Source organism: Suricata suricatta, chromosome X (assembly GCF_006229205.1).
Source record: "Suricata suricatta isolate VVHF042 chromosome X, meerkat_22Aug2017_6uvM2_HiC, whole genome shotgun sequence".
NCBI classification, from domain to species: Eukaryota; Metazoa; Chordata; class Mammalia; order Carnivora; family Herpestidae; genus Suricata; species Suricata suricatta.
The window spans coordinates 25,226,034-25,248,244 of NC_043717.1; the positions used below are offsets into that span (position 1 = coordinate 25,226,034).

Here is a 22,211-nt window from a genome sequence, read left to right on the forward strand (position 1 = left end):
GAAAAGGGGTTGTAAGAGGATGTGAGATTAAAGGCTACTTTGGGAAAATGCCTAGGTGGCTCAGTTGGTTGAGCATGAATTTTAAGAGTTCAGCTCAGGTCGTGATCCCAGGGTCATAGGATTGAGCCCTGCATCAGGTTTTGCACTAGCAGTGCAGATGCCGCTTGGGATTCTCTCTCTCCCTCTCTGTCTCTGCCCCTCCCCTGCTCAGAGGTGTGCATGCGTACATGCTCTTGCTCTCTCTCAAAACAAATAGATAAACATTAAAAGAAGTCTACTTTGGGTAAATATCTTTGTATCCAGTGAATTCCACAGCACTTCACTGGGGCCAACCCTTGAGGTTAAAAAATGCAGACTGAAGAGAAACTGAAATACACTTTTATTTCTTTAAGTAGAAATCAGCCAACTGATTTATGCAACTGAACCTACTGAAGACAAGGCTGAAGGGGACAGTGAAAAAAGTTTAAGAAACCACTGGATAAACCCAATGCCAACTGGTTGATGAGGCATTAGTAAGACATGGTCAAGATGCATCCTAATTTTTTAAAATGAAAATAACGAGGTTAACCGACAAACGGCCATTGAGTTCTGGGCTCGCTGCCCTGTGGGTCGGCCCCAGTGTGCTAGTTCTTATGCTCATATTATGTCATCTTTGCAGGAGCGTACTGCACACAAGTTTGGGGCTCCTAAGTTCTTCTGACAGTCCAGGACACAGAAGAATAATTTTCTAACTCATTAGGAAAGCCAGAGAGTCCTAGCTCTTGGCTCCGTGCGGTTTCCCCATATGGGAGTATGCAACATAAAAAGGTGAAAGAAATCCTGACAGAATGCAGCAGCTGGTTAAAGGCTATTATATTGAAATTTTCATGAGTCTGACAGTAGGCCAAGAAAGTACAAAATGGCAGAGAGTGGAAAAGGCAGTTGTAACAGGTTGAACATTGTTGGTGATTATCTTTTCAGTGGCAATGAAAGCTGTAATCAAATAACCTGAAAGAGATGCTGGCAGGGTAAGAGAGCCCCCAGGGAGAGCGAATATGAAAACTGTAACAATGATGAATGCCATGGACTAATAAACTAGACAAACATGTAGTGTGAAGTCTCAAAATCAAGATTCTTAGCATCATGTGAAAAGCTGGTGTCAGGATGCAGGCATAAATGCCATCTGATTTGCAGTCAAGAGCAGAAGATGGTGGTAATGACTTACAACCTCAATCATGCGTGCACAACTCAACACCTAACTGGAATTATGTTATCAGCACAGAAGCCTCTGGTTATTTAGGTGATCAGTTTCCCCCAGCATGGCAAAGGGAAAAGGATGAAGTATGAAAAACAGATCCAGAGGAGACACCTGGCTTTGTGCCTAGAAAAGGGCAGCTAAAAGTCTTGAATGCAAGTCTAGACAAACAATATAACAAAGAGGAGCAATGGGGTGGGGGCTGGATGAAGTAATGTCATTATAAACGTATAAGGATTGTTACTTGTGGATAAATAAGGCATCGCAAATTACGAATGGCGTTTGCCAGTGCGTCAAGACCACCGAACCTTGTATGTCAAAGTAGTTTGCTATAAAAAGAAATTTTAGACAACAGTAATGTATAATAATAAATTGCAAATGACGTTAATAATCAGCTTGTTGACAATGTATATTTTCTGAACATGTGTTCTCCCTTCATTAGCTTAACATTTTAGAGATATAGTTGAGAAATTATATAATCTCTAATTTCCAATAGATTATAATTCTTTTAAAAAATATTTATTTATTTTGAGAAAGAGAGAAAGAGAGAAAGAGCAAGCGAGCAGGGGAGGGGCAGAGAGAGGAAGACGAAGGATCCTAAGCAGGCTCTGTGATGTCAGCCCAAAGCCCAATGCTGGGTTCTATTCCACGCACCATGATCAAGAGTCAGACACTTAACGACTGAGCATCCCAGGTGTCCCAGTAGATTTTAATTTTTAGAGATAGTGTTCTCCATGAAGTTTCAGAGGTATTTTTGAGAAGTTAAATAATTCCTCATTCCTAGAAACCGATCACTTCAGAAGGTTTAAGGTCCATATTCCCGTTTTGAATTTATTCAGACAAGACCGTTAAGTGAGTCACACTCATTGATTCTTAGAGCTACAAAGAACCTTAGATATCACCTAGTCCAACTTCTAAGGTTTCTATAGGGCAAGTGACATGCCCAAGGCCACACAATCAACTCAATGGGAGAGCCGGGACTGGACCTCAAGTTTCCTTGTTCCCAGACCTATGCCAATACCAGCACGGCTCCCATGATCTTCCTGTCAGTGAAGGAGCACTGGACAAGGAGGGGGAATTTGTCTCCTTTTAAGTTTTGGCCTGAATTCATTTTCCCTGCCACACAGCAATGTACTGGGAACTTTTGTAGAGGAGGTAACATCAGGGAGAAGATAATTATTGCGGGAAAGGAGAGTGGGTGGGGGGATCTTAGGAATCCCTGTGACATACTTGATAAGCCGCAAACAGTAATAATCTGGAGAATAATCGCTTGCAGAGGGTTTGGGTTCTCAGGTGGTCCTCCAATCCAGGCTACAAAAGAGGACTCTTTATCCAGTAAAGACTCTCTCTCTCTGTTTCTCATAAAGGAATCAGATAAAGTGAGAGCTTTATAAACCGGATGAAGAAGTAGCAGGTCCCAAACATTTTAGACATGAGAATCTGTGATGACCAAGACAATGGCGATGACTGGGCAGAGGTTGAATAAAATGATTCCTCAAAATATACAGTGGATGTAAAGCCATACAGTGCATGTCTAAGTCAATTTATCATCAACGAACCATGCAATTTAATATAGGTATTTAAAATATGTAGGGGGACTGAATTAATAATTACACAGAATAAAAGTAATGCAGCTTAAAAAGAAGAAAAATAAAAAGCAAATTGAAGGAGACTTTTTAAAGGCAAGAGACACTTTGTCTGGGAAAATTTAATAAGACAAAGCTTTCTTAAAGGATGTGTCACTCCCTGAATGGCCCAAAGAATTCCCTCACCTCCATTCTTCTGAGTTAACAAAATTGAGGCAGGCGATCTAATTTCTGAAGAATGGTGGCCATGAAGATCTAGGGTTGCTGTGATTGCTTTAGAACTCAATTATGAAGACTTGATGGGAAGGGGAAGAACAGAGACCGACCCGATAAAAGATGGCAGGCCGAAACAATGGGAAAACATGGAGTATTTTTAGTCAGACTCTTGGCAGAAGCAGGTTCAAAGCCTTGAGCTGGTATTGAGGATTCTTTCATGAAGCCGATTAAATTAAATTATTGAAACAGCAGCTTCAAAGTTAAATTGAACTCTATCGCGCAATCAATGAAAAACTGTGAAGGTATCATAATGACTCACTGTCCTCACTCCTCCCCACTGCATGTTGACCCAATGTATCGGAATTTGTATTTCCCACAGCATCCTGCAGAAGGTGCTTCTAAGCCCCTGTGCTCCTCTGATGGACACAAATGGCCCCAGATAACAGTATCACTCTGTTGTTGTGACGTGAAAAACGCTGAGTGCGATGTATCAAGAATGAACACCTCAGCTCCACCAATCCGGGCCTGCTGCTGACTGCCTTTTGGGCACAGGAAGTATTTATTCACCTAAAACACTTTGTGTACATACAGCTCCAGAAATCATCCATCTCTGCTGAAAAAGATATGTGGGAATACCCCTAAATAAATGACTCTGTCCTTATAAATATTCACTCTCACTATCCATAATATTATTTGCAGCTTTTTGAGCTACTGTGGAAAATCCACACTATTTCCAGTCACAAAATACAACAAACAGACGGCATTAAATGGATTTCTCCCGAAGGCAGCTCTCTATTGCAGCAGCACATGCGCAGTGGCAATTTTAGCATGAGTTGACTTTCCAAGCTTCCTTGGAGAATGGAGAAGTAGGTATTGTAAGCCAGATTAACATCAGTCACATTATAGAAATAAATTCATTTGTGAATATGCAGATTAACCACAATAAATGCTCCCTTAGGAATGCGCTGCTTCCAACTTACTTGATGTAGTAGGGCACTTTGTTTGGCGAGATAGCTCTCTCCCAGGGACCCTGGACCGAAGCTGAAAGAAAAAAAAAAAAGGCAAGGAGGTTAAGTTCACCACAAACAGGAAAGACAACATTAATCTCCAGAATTACAATTTTACACTGATATTGGTCTGTTTGCTCAGTGCCCATGAAGACAGGACGGATTAACCTGCTGTTCTGAAGTTTCTGTCCTAATCTAAGTGAAATTGAACTCATTCAGGCACAAAGATAAATGCAAAGGAAAAAAAAACACCTCGTTCCAGTGCTAAACCTATAAAACAGATAAGAAACTGAATGACTCGACTGACGGATTTTCTCTTATGTGTCTCCATTGGGTGCTTTTCTTACAGTACTTCCTGTTGCTGCTTCTCAATATCATTTACTACTTGATTGACTGGGTTTTATTAGTTTAGCAGCTAAAACATCCCTGCATGATATAGTTACATGTCAAGTTCTTGAAGCTAAAAGACTACACTTATCATTCTCATATGCGTGTTTTCATCTCTGATTGGTTTAAACAGAATCCAATTTCATTGACCAATAATATGTTTAATTGGTGCCACAAAATATCAGCCGACCAGCATGCCCATATTGAAAAGAACAACCCAAAGTCAGAGAATGGCACCTGATACCAGAGTGCAATAAAACTTCTGGGTGAATGATGAATCCTATAGGTGAAATTAAATTTCACATACTGGAAATCTGTTTTTTAACGACCTTATTGTGTATTAGTCTAATCAATCATCTTTAAATTGTATTTTAAATGCTTAAATTGTCATGGGGGCGGGGGTTTCCTTTCTCAAGGGGACTAAGCTCTGAAAACACCTTTTACATAGCGTTTGATCTGACGGATGTTTCTTTAAGACAAAATAATCATGTTAGGATAAACTATACCATTTCCTCAACACTAAAATCTTCCCCCGGAATAGAGTTTTTACAAAACTGGAGTTTTAAAAGAGAAAGAATATCATCAGGACTACAAATATAAGACGCATGCTTATTAGCATCTAGCAATTGTCTGTGGATGTCCATTTTTCCCTGAATTTTCATCCTGCTTATAATTTGCAGCATAGCTGAGGCTGACCATTATTTCCTCCTCTGAAAAGCTTCCTTCTAAATTAGCCTCACAGTAAATTCACGCCACAGTACATTGAGATGTAAGAAAACGTCAAAGCTAATATATCCTTGACTACACTGTATAATATGAAAGAACAGCTCCTAATAAAAGTTAACTTCACCCTCTGCCAGGCAATTTAAGGGTAATGAAACTACAGATTCTTTGTTTTATATAGAGTAATAGAGGGACTGAATCACCCAACCTTCAACCAGACATTCTGCTTGGTACCTTGGTGATACGTCTTTTAAAAGATACAGGGCGTGGATTTGTATTTAGCTGCTAATTAAGCCTTTTCATTCTGGTGGACAGGTTTTTAATATGGGGGAGAAAAGACATTTATCCACTGCTTTGAAGGAGTCCCTCGCATCCAATCTCATGCTGTTGTTCTTTTTCTATTCTTACCCCTTCTGCCTTTCTCATTATCTGTCCTACGCTCCTTTTGTTTGTTTTTCTTCGCTAGGATACAGTTCTCTCGCCTGATAAGGTGATAAAGTAAGTAAGATCTGATTTAAGAACTTAGGCTGGACTCCCTGACCTACCTGGGGAGAGTCTGATGTTATGGAAACCTAAAAACCCAAGCTCTCTCTCTAGGAGGAAAGGGAGTAGAGAGCCAGGAATCCTAGCTCCTGCCTGCTCAGCATACCCCCCTGTTACAACCCTCCGACTGCAGAGGAAAGAAGAGATTTTCAGAGAGCGTCTGGTCCAGCTTGGCACTGCCAAGCCTATGAATGCTTGAACCGAGAAACAAGGGCTCTTCTTTCCTTAAAGGTGTCGATGGGCTGGATCTGACCATTTCTGTCATTGTTCCTTTCCAGTTCTTTATGTAACAGTCCAAAACTTACTTCTGACTGGGAGGGTGCTGTGGATGTCCTCCGATAGCAGAAGAGTCCGTGTGGATCTCGTGTAACATACCTAGGTATCTCTCAGAGACAAGTGTGCTTGGGGAGGTTTACTGGCAGCCTGGGTGGCTCACAGGGGCTCTGCCCGCATGGAGCAAACTTCAAGCAGAGAATCTAGTCTGAGACAGGAAAGCAGTGATGCCCAGTGGAGCTAATGGCTGGCCCTACAATGAATATCTAGAGTTGACTTTACATTATTAGCATTAAAAGGAAAAAACAACAACAACAATAAAATGCCAGAGGAGTACTCAGGACACGCTTAAAACTAAACAGGCGAAAGACATAAAAAGAATATTCCCAAAGAATTCTAAGTTCCAGATCAACATGAAACTTGAAGCGTTTATCACTGTAGTCCTCAACTGTCAATCTTTCATACAGAGCATGAATATTTACATATATGAAAATGTATATAAAAACTGTTACTGTTTTAGTTTTTTTTAATATAGCTTATTACCAAGTTGGTTTCCATACAACATCCAGTGCTCTTCCCCACAAGTGCCCCTCTCCATGACCATCACCCCCCCTTCCCCTCGCCCCTCCCCCATCAGCCCTCAGTTTGTGCTCAGCATTCAACAGACTCTCATGATTTACTTTTTAAAATAAGAAAAGCCTTTGGTCTTTATGTGTAGCTATCAAATAAATCCAATGGTCAAGTTCAGTGAGTTTTTTGTGCTGAAAGATGTTTTCCCCCCCTTTGACTCACAGTTTACAAATGCACGTAGCAACTGCTTTGCAGTCATGATTTGAAACCCTAAAATCTACTACAAAACATGTCCTTGATGCAAAGAAAGGGGGAAATAACAATAGCTTTCCCCCATTCCTTCCCTGCCCCATCACCGCCACAGACCAACACACTGAAACGACTTGCTTTGGAAATAACACAGTCCAGCCAAGGTTCTATGTGATTAGATTCAGGGCTCCTTCTCAAGGGACTGTGGAAAGACTGTCGGCAGAGGGGCCGCCACAGGATTCCGGTACTGTGTATATTCGAAAGGGGATCAAATATATGGAAACTCTTATATGTGTGTCCCTAAATTATCATTTCATTTCTTGCAGGAGTGCTGACACCAAGGACAGCTGTTTCTTATCTCCGTGTGCCAGCGGACGCTTGTCACCATACACAAAACTGGCCTCCGTAATAGACACGAACATGTCTTATGCCTCATGTGTCCATTTTTAGTAGCCCATTAAAAGCAGATTTATAGGCAAATAGTTTTTATACGACACTGTGCTGTCCTCTGGTATTTTCTTATACAGATGTTCCTCTAACCACTATGTGTAAATCCAATGCAGCTTTGTGATTCAGATTCTTGAGTGAAAAAATCATCCATTATCACACGGCACCAGAACCACAGGGTACTGTCTCCTGAATTTAAATAGCAAACTACATGTGAGTTTCTTTACTCCAAAGCCAATCTCTGAATTTCCCCTTGCGTTACAGATGCAATATATTATTAAGAGCCAGAAGGGTAGCACTTCTACCTTCAAATGCTTTTCTTCCCTTGAGGTGTCAGGATTCAATATTGTGCCCAAGGTGGTTTTGAAAATCACAGAACCACAGACACTACGCTATGGAGGTGAAGTTCTTATTTCAACCATTTTTTAAAAATGCATGATGAACAGAATGTGCGAAGTGATGCACCCCGGTGTTAAGCCATATTTTAATCGGCACAGGGGCCTAACCAGAAAATTAAAAAGAATACTGACATTATTTAAACTGTGCCAAAAGAGCACTCTCTGGAATTCAGACCCAAATACATTCATTCGTCTACTATTCTTATGTTTTGTGGATTTGGTGCCTGATAGAGAACATAGTTAGGTCAGAAGAAAAGTGGGGGCAGATTCTAAAAATAAATAATATAGCCTGCATTGGAGACTAAATAGAGACCTCACCTATGGGGTTAAGAAAAAACATAAAGGCAGATCACTAGTCACAGGCACTTGGCTTCCCACAAGTGTACCTGTTCTGCTCTGGTAATGCTTGGATGGGCACGGTCTATCAAGGAGATCTACCCTAGAACAATGTTTCTCCAGCTTTTTCTCCAGATGCCCCCATGGCGCCCTGCTAAGTATCTGATCTAGATATTTTTGTCCTCATCTTGCTCCCCCTGTCCGTGATGCAACTTTGATGCCACGGGTATACTCCATGTCTGCTGATGTGATGTGTGTATCTGGGCTTTACATAAAAAGGACATGATTTTTCATTCCCTAGGAACCAACTTTTGTCCCTTTTGGGGCAATACTGCTCCCAGTGAAAAGGTGTGATCTAGAAGGAGTGGCTGGGGTGGGGGGAGGGGGGAGGAAAACGTCTCATGTGCTTGCAACGTGACCTGAGGTATGTCCGTCATCATGGCCCATGAGGGATCACTATTTTCATTTTGCAAATGACCAAACAGTTAAGATCACATGGAACAGTGTGTCTAAGGTCCACGACCATAAGTAGTAGATCCTAGTTTTGGTTTGGTACTCAAGTCAGATGATTCAGGAAATGAAGAAAACAAACAGGCGGCGAATCTACTGTGAGCTCCACCCTGCACGTTCCCTAATGTCATCTTCCCGAACACCCAACGAGGCCGTGCTATTCCATTATTACACATGAAGAAAGGAGGCTCAGAAAATGTAAGTAAACTAACTCAAGTCATGGATCTAGTAAAGGGCGAATCCAGGATCATGACCAAGCCTGTCTAGTCTTTGTGCTTTATTTATTATCACTATTATTATTATTATTATTACCAGTAGGCTTCATGCCCAGCACAGAGCCCAACATGGGGTCTTGGACTCACAACCCTGGGACCAAGACCCGAGCTGAGATCGAGTCAGACATTTAACCAACTGAGCCACCCAGGCACCCTTTTTGTGCTTTATCATCTGTGGTATATAACAGGTAGTCTATAAATATTTGCCCAACAAGTGAGTAAATGCATTCATCCTACCAAAGAATATAATGTCCTCTAGTCTAAGTTCTTTACACTCTGATCTCTAAATTTACCCTCCACATGATTTCCACCAAATGACTTTCCAGGGGCTGCTGGAACAGCTTCACCGTCACCAGATCCCAGAAGCCTTCTTTGGAATTTCCCATAGTTTTAGTGATGATTACAACAAGCTGCCTTTTATTCTGGTCAAAGTCTTCCTCCAGTCAGCATCCTAACTATCTGTAATCTCCACCATCAGTCCTATTCTGCTGCCAGCACAGAGCCTGATGTGGGGCTGGCTCCTGCGAACCATGAGATCATGACCTCAGCTGAAATCAAGACTCAGATGCGTAACCAACTGAACTACCCAGGTGCTCTGAGACTTATTTTCATCCAAAAGGCAAAAACAGAGGCCCAGTTCCAAAAAAAACAAAGCAATACTCATTATTCAGTCCAGCTTTACAGAGCACCTACTATGTTCTAGGCACCTGGCAAAGGCTGGCACTAATCCAGTAAACAGACACAGTTCCTGCTACTTTGCATTTAATCTCTGAGGATATTTTCCAACGAACACATCTAATATTCCAGCATTAAAATCAATCAACTGCTATCTATTGAACACACATTATGTGCTCACCCCATACTACGTATTACAGGCAGGGGTGGAGTAGGATGGGAGGGGTGGAGAAAGAGGTCCTAACAGGTCCCATGCCTTTAGGTCACCATTATTGAAATGAGATCAAGTTTTAGAAGAACATATATTATAACAAAAGTGTACCATTCAGGGTTCTGGTCACAATCAGATGGCACATTCCTATCAGTTAAGTTGAGTAGAGTTTAGTAAAATGGCTGGTCACAAAGGTCTGTGTCGGGTGGAGGGAAATCACAAGGGATAATATTAACAAGAACAAGGAGCTATTAGCATCCCAATCTCTGAGTGACAAGGAGAGAGACCCATTACTGGAATAGAGTGGGAGAGGGAAAAAGAGGAAGCAAGAGAAGGAAAGGGAAAGGAGGAAGAGAGAGGAGGGGAGAGGGAGAGAGAGAAGAGAAAGAGGAGAGAGATAGGACAATGGCCAGAGCGGTAGTAACCAGGAGAATGGAAGCCACATTGGCTGCAATGCCCCAGAAGCAAACACAAAGACAAGGCTGAGTTGAAGTAGTCTGAGCTATTGTTCAAGGAAGCTCTGGTACAGGATCCAGGAGTAAGGCAGGGAAGGGAGAAAAACTGATAAAGAATGCAGCACTGCTTTGAGGACTCGAGGCCAACTGGAGGAGAGGACTTCAGCACAGCGGACACTCCAGAGTTGTCCCTCTCTGCCCACCTCTAGGTGAGCGGTGAAGGAACTGGAGTATTTATTTACTATTGAGTGAGGGCTAGTCGTGGAGTGTGGGGCAGGGTGTTCATTAACTCTCTGGCCTGCCTCCTGTATTTGGTGAACAAGCTCCTATGGACAGGGACAGCCTTGAAGGCACAGTCAGAGGTGTGTGTAGTTGGAAGCCTAGGTGTGGTGTGCCTGGTCATAGTGAATTCCAGAGGGCATAGGGGCAGGGCCCTGACAGCACATGCTACACAACATATGCACTAAGAATGACTGAGTAGTAAGAGAGGAGACATCTGGGTCACTATTCCAGCTTGTCTCTGGATTTCCTTTTTTTTCTTTATTATTAATGTTTATTTATTTTTGAGAGAAAGGGAGACACAGAATCCAAAGCAGGCCCCAGGCACTGAGGTGTCAGCACAGAGCCCAATGCGGGGCTCAAACTCCCTAACCGAGATCATGACCTGAGCCAAAGTTGGATGCTTAACCGACTGAGCCACCCAAGCACCCCTCTCTGGGTTTCTATGTGAGAACCTTATACAGCTGTACTTGGGATAGGCCACTGTTATTTGAGTTTTCTGTTTCATGTGGCCAATCCTGCTTCTGACCCAATCACTTCCACACACACACACACCATCTATGTCTGCTCACATCATTCCCGGCTCACATTTTAAATGGCTGAACAGCATTCTGTCAATGGCTGCACCATGACTTATTGAAGAAAGCCCCTCTTTGGGAACATTTAGATTGTTTCCAGTTTTTCACTGTTGTAAGTAAGGCTGCAATGAACATCTCTGTAGATAAATCTCTGCACACAGTTTTGTCAATTTTGTTAAGCAAAATTCCTTGAAATATATTTATTTCATTGAAGGCTATGAATATGTTAAAGACATTTTATACAAATTACACTCCTGCCAGCAGGAGTCTTTCTTTATTGATCCAGGTAGAAAGGGAAAAATCCATTTTCTGCTGGTCAATGGCATTTAGTGGGTTTAATTCTTAAGGCACATTACATATACGGCCTGATACAGATTCTTTGAGAACATGCCTCTCACACCCCTTCACTCCATGATAGATTGTAGACTTTTTGAGTTCAGAGGAGCACTAAGTACATTGGATTCCTGTCTCAAAGCCCAGCCCAGCATCTTGAGATGTATGTGGATAAGTAGAAAGTGTCTAGAACAGAGATTCAGAAGAAATAGACTTAATTCCTAACTCCACCATCCCTCCCTGATCTTAAGCAAGTCTTGTTTTGTCCCTGAGCGTTATTTATTTTATATGAAAAATAGGAATAATGGTGTCTCCCTTGAGGAAATACTGCCAGGATAAAATGAGAAAATGGATATGAAATTGCTTTGCAAAATGTTAATCACCATACAAATAATGTTTGGGATGTTGCCTGAATGATGGTAATTCCAGAATCAATCTCCCTGCCTCAACTAAGCAGCAGTTGTCTTCATGCCTTGCTTCCGCTCCTAACTACTAGTATTGTGCCACACACAGGATACAGCAGGGCAGACAGAGATGCCTTTGAACACTAACTGCCTGGGCTTATGGGGTATCGTTCTATATCTTTGCCTAGACCAGGCAGACTATTTGTCCACTATTCATCAGCATGAATCAATTAGTCCATATTTGACACAGTGGGAAAGAGGGGACCAGAGACCGTGTGACAAGGAGAGGATTATGCTGATGGAAAGATAAGAACAGGGTTCTTGTGTTACCAAGTACAAGGGAATGGAGGCAGGAGGGTAGAGTTCAGCAGGTTGTTCCTAGGTGAATGTGGCATCCACTCAAAGTGAGAAATAACACATGACTCTATACTTCTAAGTTATAGTCATTAGGCAACTGGGCATTTCTGTGGCAGAAAAAAGAAGCTGGAAGGTGAATTTCAGATACATTACATATTTAGGTTAAAATATTTGGAAGGTAAGTCTTTTCACTGAAACTCAGGCGAAAGGACTAGACTGTAAGTACTAGATGGTAGCTGGATCTATAAAAATGACTGGACTCTTACAGGAAAGGGGACTGTTAAAAGAAAACTGTACCCTGGGAAGTGGGCTGTAATGGCAGCACCACTAAAAAAGCCTCCAAAGAAAAACAATACAGAAACTAGAATAAAGTAGGGGGAAATATCAGAAAGACAGCCAGATGTTGAGATATTATGAGCACCAATGGGTTCCAGTGGACTAAGGATAGAGAAGAGGAAGTTGTATTTGGTCACAAGATCACTGGTGATCTCAAGAGGGCAATTTCACGAGAGAAGTGAAGGCTGAACTGGATACGGACGTGGAAGCAGCTGGTAGACAGGAGGAGGTGGCAAGGTTAGGTCCTAACCAAGTAATGGAGAAGTTGGGTATGAAAGGAGGAGAATGTAAATGGAGAGGGGGAACATCTGAAGGCTTGTCATCCCTCCCCTCTGTTCTGTAAACCAGCCCACTCAATTCATTTATTTATGGAATTTGCTTAGTGTCCTTGCTAAAATATTAAATTACATGAAAAACTTATTTCCACCTTTTTTTTTTTTTTTTTTTTTTTTTTACTTTCTAAGGTCATAATCAAGATTATAGTACAGTGCTTGGGACCTCATCAAGATAAAAATCCTCTGCACTACCAAAGAAACAATCAACAAAACTAAAGAGGAATGGGAAAAGATAGTTGCAAATGACTATCAGATAAAGGCCTAGTATCCAAAATCTATAAGGAACTCAAAGAAGGCCATACCTTGAAAACAAATAATCCAGTGAAGAAATCGGCAGAAGACATGAATAGGTACTTTTCCAAAGAAGACATCCAGATGGCCAAGAGACACATGGAACAATGCTCAACATCACTCATCATCAGGGAAACACAAATTAAAACCACACTGCGATACCACCTCACACCAGTCAGAGTGGCTAAAATGAACAAATCAGGAGACTATAGATGCTGGTGAGGGTGTGGAGAAATGGGCACCCTCCTACACTGTTGGTGGGAATGTAAACTGATGCAGCCACTCTGGAAAACAGTGTGGAGGTTTCTTAAAAAATTAACAACAGAACTCCTGTATGACCCAGCAATAGCACTGCTGGGGATCTACCCAAGGGATACAGAAGTGCTGATGCATAGGGGCACATGTACCCCAATGTACATAGCAGCACTTTCAACAATAGCCAAATCATGGAAAGAGCCTAAACGTCCATAAACTGACAAATGGATCAAGAAGATATGGTTTATATATACAATGGAATACTACATGGCAATGAGAAAGAATGAAATCTGGCCATTCGTGGCAATGTGGATGGAACTCGAGGGTGTCATGCTAAGTGAAATAAGTCAGGAAGAGAAAGACAGATACCATATGTTTTCACTCATATGTGGATCTTGAGAAATTTAACAGAAGACCATGGTTGAGGGGAAGAAGACAGAAGTTACAGAGAAGGAGGGAGGCAAACCATAAGAGACTTCTAAATACTGAGAACAAACTAAGGGTGGATGGGGGGTGGGGGAAAGTGGGTCATGGGCATTGAGGAGGGCACGTGTTGGGATGAGCACTGGGTGTTGTACAGAAACCAATTTGACAATAAATTACATTAAAAAAAGACTATAGTACAGTGCTTACGTTTTCAAGTAGTTTTTAATGCTGAATGTATGTGTATGTGTCTATCATTTTCCCCCATTGTGATTGCTTTCTCTGTATGATTTCTATCTTCTTTTGATGGGACACATAAAGTTCCTGAAGCAAGAATAAGTTTTCTGTCATTTTACTGAAAGGCCAAGTTAAATTTAACACTTTTCAAAACATTAAATTAAAATAAGAATAGTGCTTTATATGTCTGTATCATATATCAAAAGTAAAGATTCAATGAAAACTTTAAGATCACTTACTAAACTTTCAAAGATGGGCAGATTTTCCATAAAGATTTCAACAGCAGAGACAGATGGGCTACATTCCAGAGGGGAAGGTCACAGGAGTGATGAATGAGACCTCTAATGTCTGCCATAGCTGTGAAAATCTTTATGGCTAAGTAAAATTCCTCACGAATAACAACCTGTAAATATTATATGAGCTGTCAGACAGATAACACCGAGCGCCGAGACCATCGCACATGGCGAACAGGACACTGCACCGTGGGCTTTGTCAGTAGATTGCCAAGTCATGTAGAGTATCAGGCTTACATTTGATCCGGGAAGTCAGGAGCTCATACTAAACTACTTGCCAAGGTGCCCGAGTTGCAAAGATAAACATACCCAAGTGTTGCTGGCTTCCCAGTGCCGCAAAATCTCATAACCAATATTTGGTAGCACTGCTCATGAAAGAAAAGCTCCTTCCAAATGACTTCTATGAAACTCCAAGAACCTCCTTGTCACTGTTAGGACAGTTAGAAAGAAATAAACCTACGGCCAGCTATCGGAGGATAGGGGTTCATATAAATAGAGCCGTGACTGAGTTACACTCATGGAATTTCTGACTAATTCTGAACAGAAGAGCCTGACTGTATTTCCACAGAACTCTCCCCCTGGGTAAAGGTGGCTACGGTCTTCAGGCCATCTGGGTTAAGCTAGGTTACTAACAAGTCGGTGCAATATTGCCAGGTGCCTTCAGTGTCTTTCCAGATGTGCTTTTAAAAGATGGCAGGCCGTCAACACCATTTGCCGAATGCTCTCTGTGTGAATGGTATTGTATTAGGCACCAGGGAAATTTCAAGGAATGTAAAATTTGAAGCCTAAGCCAGTGGGGAGCAACTCAGATATTAAAAACCAAATGACTGTAGATGAGATGCACATTCATTTAGAAAGCAAAAGTGAGAAAGAGCTAAGGATATGACAAAAATTAAAGCCAAAAGAAAGTGGGAGAGATTACATTTTGATCCTAACACTTTCTTGCATTGTGAAACAATTAAACATCTATACTTTAGCCATAGCTTCACGGCGAGCAGTATGCTTCCCGGCCCCTTGACCTCGGGCTTAGCCACGGGACTCACTTTGGCCAACGTGGCCTTAGCAGACATGATACGAAGAGAGGCTTGTGCTCTTTTCCTCTTGGAATCTCCTAGGAGTGCATGCCCCAGGTGGCTTCTGCTCGATCCTTCAGGGGCTTTAACACCTAACCTGTTTAGAAACAACCTGAATGGAACTAGCAGCCTGGAGCTAAACCCAGACAGCCTCCAACCTGCAGCTACAGCCAAGCTTTCCAGTCAAACTTGATCTAGATCATCTCAACCACAGTCGACCTGTAGACCTATAAACATTAGAATAGAAACTGTCTATTCTCATATAGGAGGAAGGGACAGGGGGAGGGATGGTGAGAAAGAGAAGGAGGGGTGGGGGGAGAGGGAGGTAAAAGAAAATCAAAGAGACTAAAGAATACAAAAATATTCCCAAGCAGATGTCCCCCCAGATCTGTTACTAGCTACATTCCCTACCATCAGCCAAAGACTAATGCAGATCACCCACTTTAGTCTTCGCAGTTGAGACATGTGTGTTGCCACTCACTAGGTTCTGGAACCCCTTCTATGAAATTGATAAGCTGTAACGGTTCCAAGTATAAACTTGAATGAGTGATTAAACTTGTCCAGTCCGTTTTCTCTTCTATGAAAGAGCAACATGTCTACTCCTTACTCTACAGGTTTGTTGTGAAGATTACAGAGGTTAATCCACAGAAAATTCTTCCTTCGTGTTAAGAACAAAAAGGGCTCCAGGTTTTTTGGTTTCTTATTCCTATCCCTATTATTATCATCATCATCATTAGTGTAGTGAGTCATCAGGGTATTCATCCCATCAACCAACTTTACTGCCAGTGTGAAGAATCCTAGGGGAACCAGCCAGATGAGAGTCCGTAGTCCTAGACTTAAAGTGACTGCTGACTGCTAAAGCATGGGACTAGGCAACTCAAGCAAATAACCCCTTTTCCAGCCATTTTCTTTCTCTTCAAAAAATTGTATGTGGTTCTCAGAGGAGTAAAACTTGAGAGGAGACAAATCTTTTTGCCACTCTGATGCTGGTGTCAACTATGAAAGTCAACCATGTTTCATCATTTTATACTATGAATTGTTTAGGAATTCAAGAGAGAGCTAAGTATTTTTAGAAAGACATAGAACAAGACATTTTCATCTTAATTTCTTGAGTTTCAAATTAAATTTCATGTGACCAAACTATCTTTTTTAAAAATATATACATTAGAATGGCTGGTTCACATTGGAGGAATTATCTGATCTTATTTAAGACATAAGCCTTATTGTCCTGCATTTTGCCCTAAGACAGCAAGGGTTCTGGTGAGCTTTTGTGTTGGGCTCCAGGAAAAACTGAAGGTTTGGTTCAAAACTTCCCTCTTCCCCTGCCGCCTCTTAATAGATATACCTGCTCCAGACCTCCAGGGCCAAGTCTTTCGAATCAGTCTCTTTCCCTTGATAGCTGGCCTAGGTCAAGGTCTACAATACAAGCTCCTGCTTTTTACCTTTTGAGAATAAATCCCTCTGTTCTTAACTCATACCATAAACGAGCTCATTTCATTCCATTCCTCTTCTAATTTTTTTCTAGACATTTCCTGCTCAGATTTTCTCTTACCAAGTCAAATTGTCCCCATGTTGACTAATCCTTCAATTATTCTCTCTTGTCTGCCTATTTCTAGCTCATTAAAACATTAGCACTCTCTAAAACCTATATTTATATTCATTATACATACATAAGAAATCCCTTTCTGGACAAAAGGGCTATAAGGAGGCTACGTGTAAAATTGGAAAGGGGGATATTCACTGTATCAGAATATGTCCTGTGAACCTTGCTAGGTGAAGGAAATCAGGGGGTCAAGCAATCAGAAGCATTGTTTGCTAAGGTTCCTCTCAGATGAAATACTCTCTACCTTGGATTTGCATGCAGCTTCAGAGACAATGTCCATTAATTCTAGTTGTCATATTGTGATTTATGAGATACATATCGGCTCTTTGCCTGCAGTTTCTGGCTCACAGTTCCCAAGACCCTTGGAATTTCCTGGGTGGAGAGTGATGAAGGTGTCTTTTGTTGGGTTAATGAGGTGACTTTTGGAAGGCACCAGAGGATGGGCCTCTGGAGATACAACCTCTTAATTAGATGGTTAGAATTTGCTATTCCCACCTCTCCCCAATCCCGGGGGAGGTGGGAGAAGAAAGAGGCCAGAGGTTGACTCAACGGCCAATGGCTGATGATTTAATCAACCATTAGTCTGTAATGAAGCCTCCATCAAACCCCAAAAGGACAGGGTTTGCAGAGCTTCCAGGTTGGAGATGTAGGGCGAGGGGCTCACTTGGGGAGGGCAGGGGAGCCCCGCACGTCCTGCACACCTTGCCCTATGCATCTCTTTCATCTGGATGATCCTGAGTTACATTTCTTTGTGATAAACTGGTGATCTTATAAGTAAAATGTTTCTCTGAGTTCTGGGAACACCTCTAGCAAATTAATCAAAGCTGAGGAGGAGGTCCTAGGAACTTCTGGTTCATAGTCAGTTCCGTCGAAAGAAGTACAGGTTATATATAATCTAGATTTGCCACTGTGTGAAGTCCAAGGAGGAGGCTGTGGAAATCTCCAGTCTATAGCTGGATGGTCAGAAACACTGGTAACAACCTGGCTTGTGACTGGCATCTGAAGTGGGCAGGGTTGCTTGGGGAGGGACAGTCTTGTAGGACTGTACCCTTAACCTGTGGAATCTGACACTCTACAGGTCGGTAGTATTGGAATGGAATGGAATTCTAGGACCTGCTGGTATCTGACAATTGCTTGGGGCTGTGTGGGAAGTGTCACCCTCCATGGAAATTGGGCTCATTTACTAGTCTGTAAAGAACATCTCATTTTGCTTCCCGTAGAATTAACTACTCCTCCTTCTCCTCTACTTGCACCACTCCTATTTATCATAGGTACAGAAGGTCATGATTTTTTTCCTTAGCAGTCTTTCTCTTTTGTTTAGAATTTGAGCATCCCAAGGCCAGGATTCTGTCTATTACAAGTGCCTAGTGTCAGTTAATGAATACATGAATGAATGCTACAGGCATAGTAACTCAGATCGTCAGTTCCTAGCTCAGAACCCTCCTAAGTCTTCTTTTTTTTTTTTTAATGTTTTTTATTTATGAGAGACAGAGAGTGACAGTGCGAGCAGGGGAAGGTCAGAGAGAGAGGGAGATACAGAATCTGAAGCAAGCTCCAGGCTCTGAACTAGCTGTCAGCACAGAGCCGGACACGGGGCTCAAACCCACAAACCGTGAGATCATGACCTGAGCCGAAGTCAGCCGCTTAACCAACGGAGACACCCAGGTGCCTTAAGTCTTCCCTTCTTAATAAAAAATGTCAAAGGTTTTAAATCATAGTTGGTAAGACCCTACCTGGCCTGGATCTTGGTCGCTCACTGACCTCCTTATTATTCACCATCTTGCTTTCTCAGTTTCAGTCTCACAACACTCCTTGGTTGTTCCCCAAACCCCCACTACACTTGCTCTCATGTTAGGGTCTTTGCATTACTGTTTCCTCTGCCTGGTACCCAGTTTTGTCTCCCTCCCCACCCCAGTATATGCCCGGTTTCCTCACTTCTCTACCCAAGCGTCACCCCCATGACCACCACATTTAAAAAGCTCCCCTCCCCAGGGTGCCTGGGTGCCTCAGTTGGTTGAGCATCCAATTCTGGATTTCGGCTCAAGTCATGATCTCACAGTTTGTGAGATTCAGCCCCATGTCAGGCTCTGTGCTGGAAGGGATTCTCTCTGCCCTTCCTCCCCTTAAAAAAGTTCCCTTCCCCTATCACCTCTAGCCTGCTTTATTCTTCTTTTTAAAATGTTTATTTATTTGTTTATTTTGAGAGACAGAGAGACAGAGAGACAGACAAAACATGAGTGGGGCTCGAACCCATGAACCATAAGATCGTGACCTGAGCCAAAATCAAATTTGGATACGCAATGGACGGAGCCACCTAGGTGTCCCCTATTCTTCTTAATTAAAATTATCATGACCTGATTGCTTTATCCTATTAAAATGTAACCTCCATGCGAGACCATTTTTCTTTTATTTACTACTGTTTCCCTAGGATCTAGAACAGAGTTGAACATACACTAGTCATGGAATAGATTAGTTGAATGACAGAATGGATCAATTATTAGCTGGCTGAAAATAAAGTGAAGCTCCTCAGTTTTTCAGGACATTAGACTAGGCACCAGACTCAGTTCTTCCCTATTGTATTACGGAATAATCTTTAGAGTGCCAGGTATTCATTCAATCAAGCCATATCCTGCACTTATCTGCAAGATGTTGGATGAATGACATTAAAAAAAAGGAACTGATGCCCTTTACCCTTATGGTGCTCACACTCCAACCCATTTCCTTTTATGATCTATTTTTTCGACTATCCTTCATTCTAACTCTTAACTGTCATTGGTATGTATGCTGCTGAACTTAAGGTATAAGGCAAGAGGCTGATGTAATCTCATGCTGTTCTTAAGCATACCCATTAATGGAGGTCATGAGGTCAGTCATCTGAAATAATGATCATCACTACATACACTGGACAAAATCATCAACCTCATTATGAAAGCACGAGTCAATCAAATCACCCAGTGACCAGAATGAGCCTATTATAATTCCTTTTCCTCATATACTTTGAAATGCCTGTCAGTTACATTGTCCCCTAACAGATGGGGTTCCCCAGGAAACAGACTCTAAGACAAAGTTTAGAGAGCAGGATATTGAGCATGATGTGCCCTTGAGATCAACACATGCAGAAGGGAGAAGAAAGGAGCCAGGAATGGCAACGGGAGAAGTCAAGCTACGATGCAGGCCCAGGAAGTCTCAGTTAATGAAGTAGAATGCTAGAGTTCTTCAGAGTTGGGCCAAAGTGGCCAGGTCTTTCCACCCCTGCATCCATCAGGAGCTGCCCATGGAAGTTGTGTGACCTTGGGGGAAGCAGCTGAAGCAATTCCCAGAAGGACAGCCAGCTGAAGGTTGTCTGGGAACACTCCTCCTCACTTCCTTGGACCTAGGAGTTGTAGAAAAGTAGTCTCAAATGATTCCTCAGCCTGAGGCCATTCTACTTAGTGTCCCATGTGACCCAACTGCCACGGCTCCACATTGTCCAGGAGTTAGGGATACAGGAGTGGAAGGGCCAATTTCACCTTCCAGAGGGCATTTGACGTCATCCGGAGGCATTTTCTCATGGTCACAACTGAGAGGGTGGGTACTCCTGGCACGTAGTCGGGTGAGGGCAGAGATGTTGCTAAACCTCCTACAATGCACAGCGCAGTTGTGTTGTCTGGAGTGCCGAGGTCCAGAAAGCCTGGTTTCAATATAAATAGTCAATACCTGACCGAATCAGACACTCTTTCTTGGTGTTTGACTGCAACATATATAGAAAAATTTAGATGGTGGAAATGTGGGGAATTAAAAAAAAAAAACAGTGAGAGGGCTAAAGAAGAAAACAGAAGTCACAAGGCCATAGAAACTGTGAGTAAGGACAGGTCCGAGGAGAGAGAGAAGCCATGGTAATGTGGTAGTTTGGAGTCCCCGGCGGCAAAGCACATGGAGGGAGAAGCAAATACTCTTCATGGTAACGAACATTCTGCCTTCCTAGTGTTTGCAGCTGTCCCCTGATCTCCTAAGCCCATGCCCACTCCTTGCAGCCCTAAGGAAGCAAAGCCCGTCTGCAGTAGACTGAAATCAAGAGGGTTGTTATTGCCGATATCTGAAAGTATATTTAAAAATTCAAGAGAACAGTTTTTAAACCAGGCACAGTTTATGCAAGTCCACAAAAGAACAAAATGCCTTTGTCCTCACCTCAAAGGTCTCACCAAAAACTATTTTGTAATCCCAAACTGATTGTGCTCTGAAAATGGAAAACATCCAAATGGAAAACGAAAGTAATGATTTTTGCCCACAAGGATGTGATTCCACCATTTCTGTGTTGCAAAGCTTTGTATTTGGGGACAGATGACAAAATGGTTCTCTAGGCTGAACTCACAAATGCCTTCATTTTCCGGGGAGTGTAAAAATATCCCTTTCAGAGCCAGCCTCCCACTAAAATAGTGCCCGTGTATCATGAAACTGATTTAGGGCTGTGAGCTGGCCTCAGTGCCTAGGTCCCCATGAGGCCCAAAGAAACCTGTCGTGATGAGGAAGACAAAATAAGAAAGAAGGCAGACACTTGTTCCATCTCTGCCTTGCCACCAGACTAAGTCCCAGGGACGTGGGGGAGTGTTGGGTGGTGATCAAGCCAAGTGTCATCATTTAACGCCACAGTCACATTTTGCATGGGGTATCGCAGGAGCATCGTCAAGCCTGGGGGAAGCTGAGGCTGCTGGTGTCCCCTTCAGAGCCCCATTCCCTGCCGATGCAGCCATCTCCAGCTGCTTTGAGTGTTGACTGCCATGGGCCCATTGACCCAGCTCCAGAGAACCTTCCTCAGTGAAGTTTGTCTCTACCTCCTCATTTAGCTTGACTCCCTCACTACCTCCCTCATCACCTTCACCCAAGAGCTGCTGTCTACACAAATTTCTTGTACAAGAATAACCACCTAGGGTCTATTTCCACGCAACACGAAACACGACTTAAGGCTAGGGTGACCAGCCATCCTGGTACACTTAGCACTGATGAGGGTTCCTGGGACACAGGGATTTCAGTGCTCCAACCAAGAACAGCCCAGACAAACCGGGGCCAGTGGTCATCCGAGCTTAAGGCAGAGATATTTAGATCCTGAGCTGTGCCTCCAGGACTTGAGTACCATTTTTGTGTGTGTGTGTGCGATCAATAGTTCTATGATGGTGGATTTCAGGCTACCGAAGGGCAGGTGAACAACCAGCTCACACTCACTGTATATTGAACAACTGGCTCTTGCAAACTGGGATAAGCCAGCTCCAGCACACAAACTCCTACTGCAGGAACCGAGAACATGCTGAAGCTTCCTCATGTGTCCAAATAAATGGATATGTA

At 42.5% G+C, this 22,211-nt stretch overlaps 1 protein-coding gene across 9 annotated transcripts in view; it reads right to left on the reverse strand.

The window, feature by feature from the left end:
• DMD (dystrophin) overlaps positions 1-22,211 on the reverse strand; it is a 1,657,593-nt gene that overhangs the window by 202,153 nt on the left and 1,433,229 nt on the right. For all 9 annotated transcript variants that reach the window (XM_029929473.1, XM_029929472.1, XM_029929470.1 and 6 more), the window contains one exon: positions 4,017-4,077. In XM_029929473.1, coding sequence (XP_029785333.1) covers positions 4,017-4,077 — 61 coding nt within the window. The remainder of the gene's footprint in view (positions 1-4,016; positions 4,078-22,211) is intronic.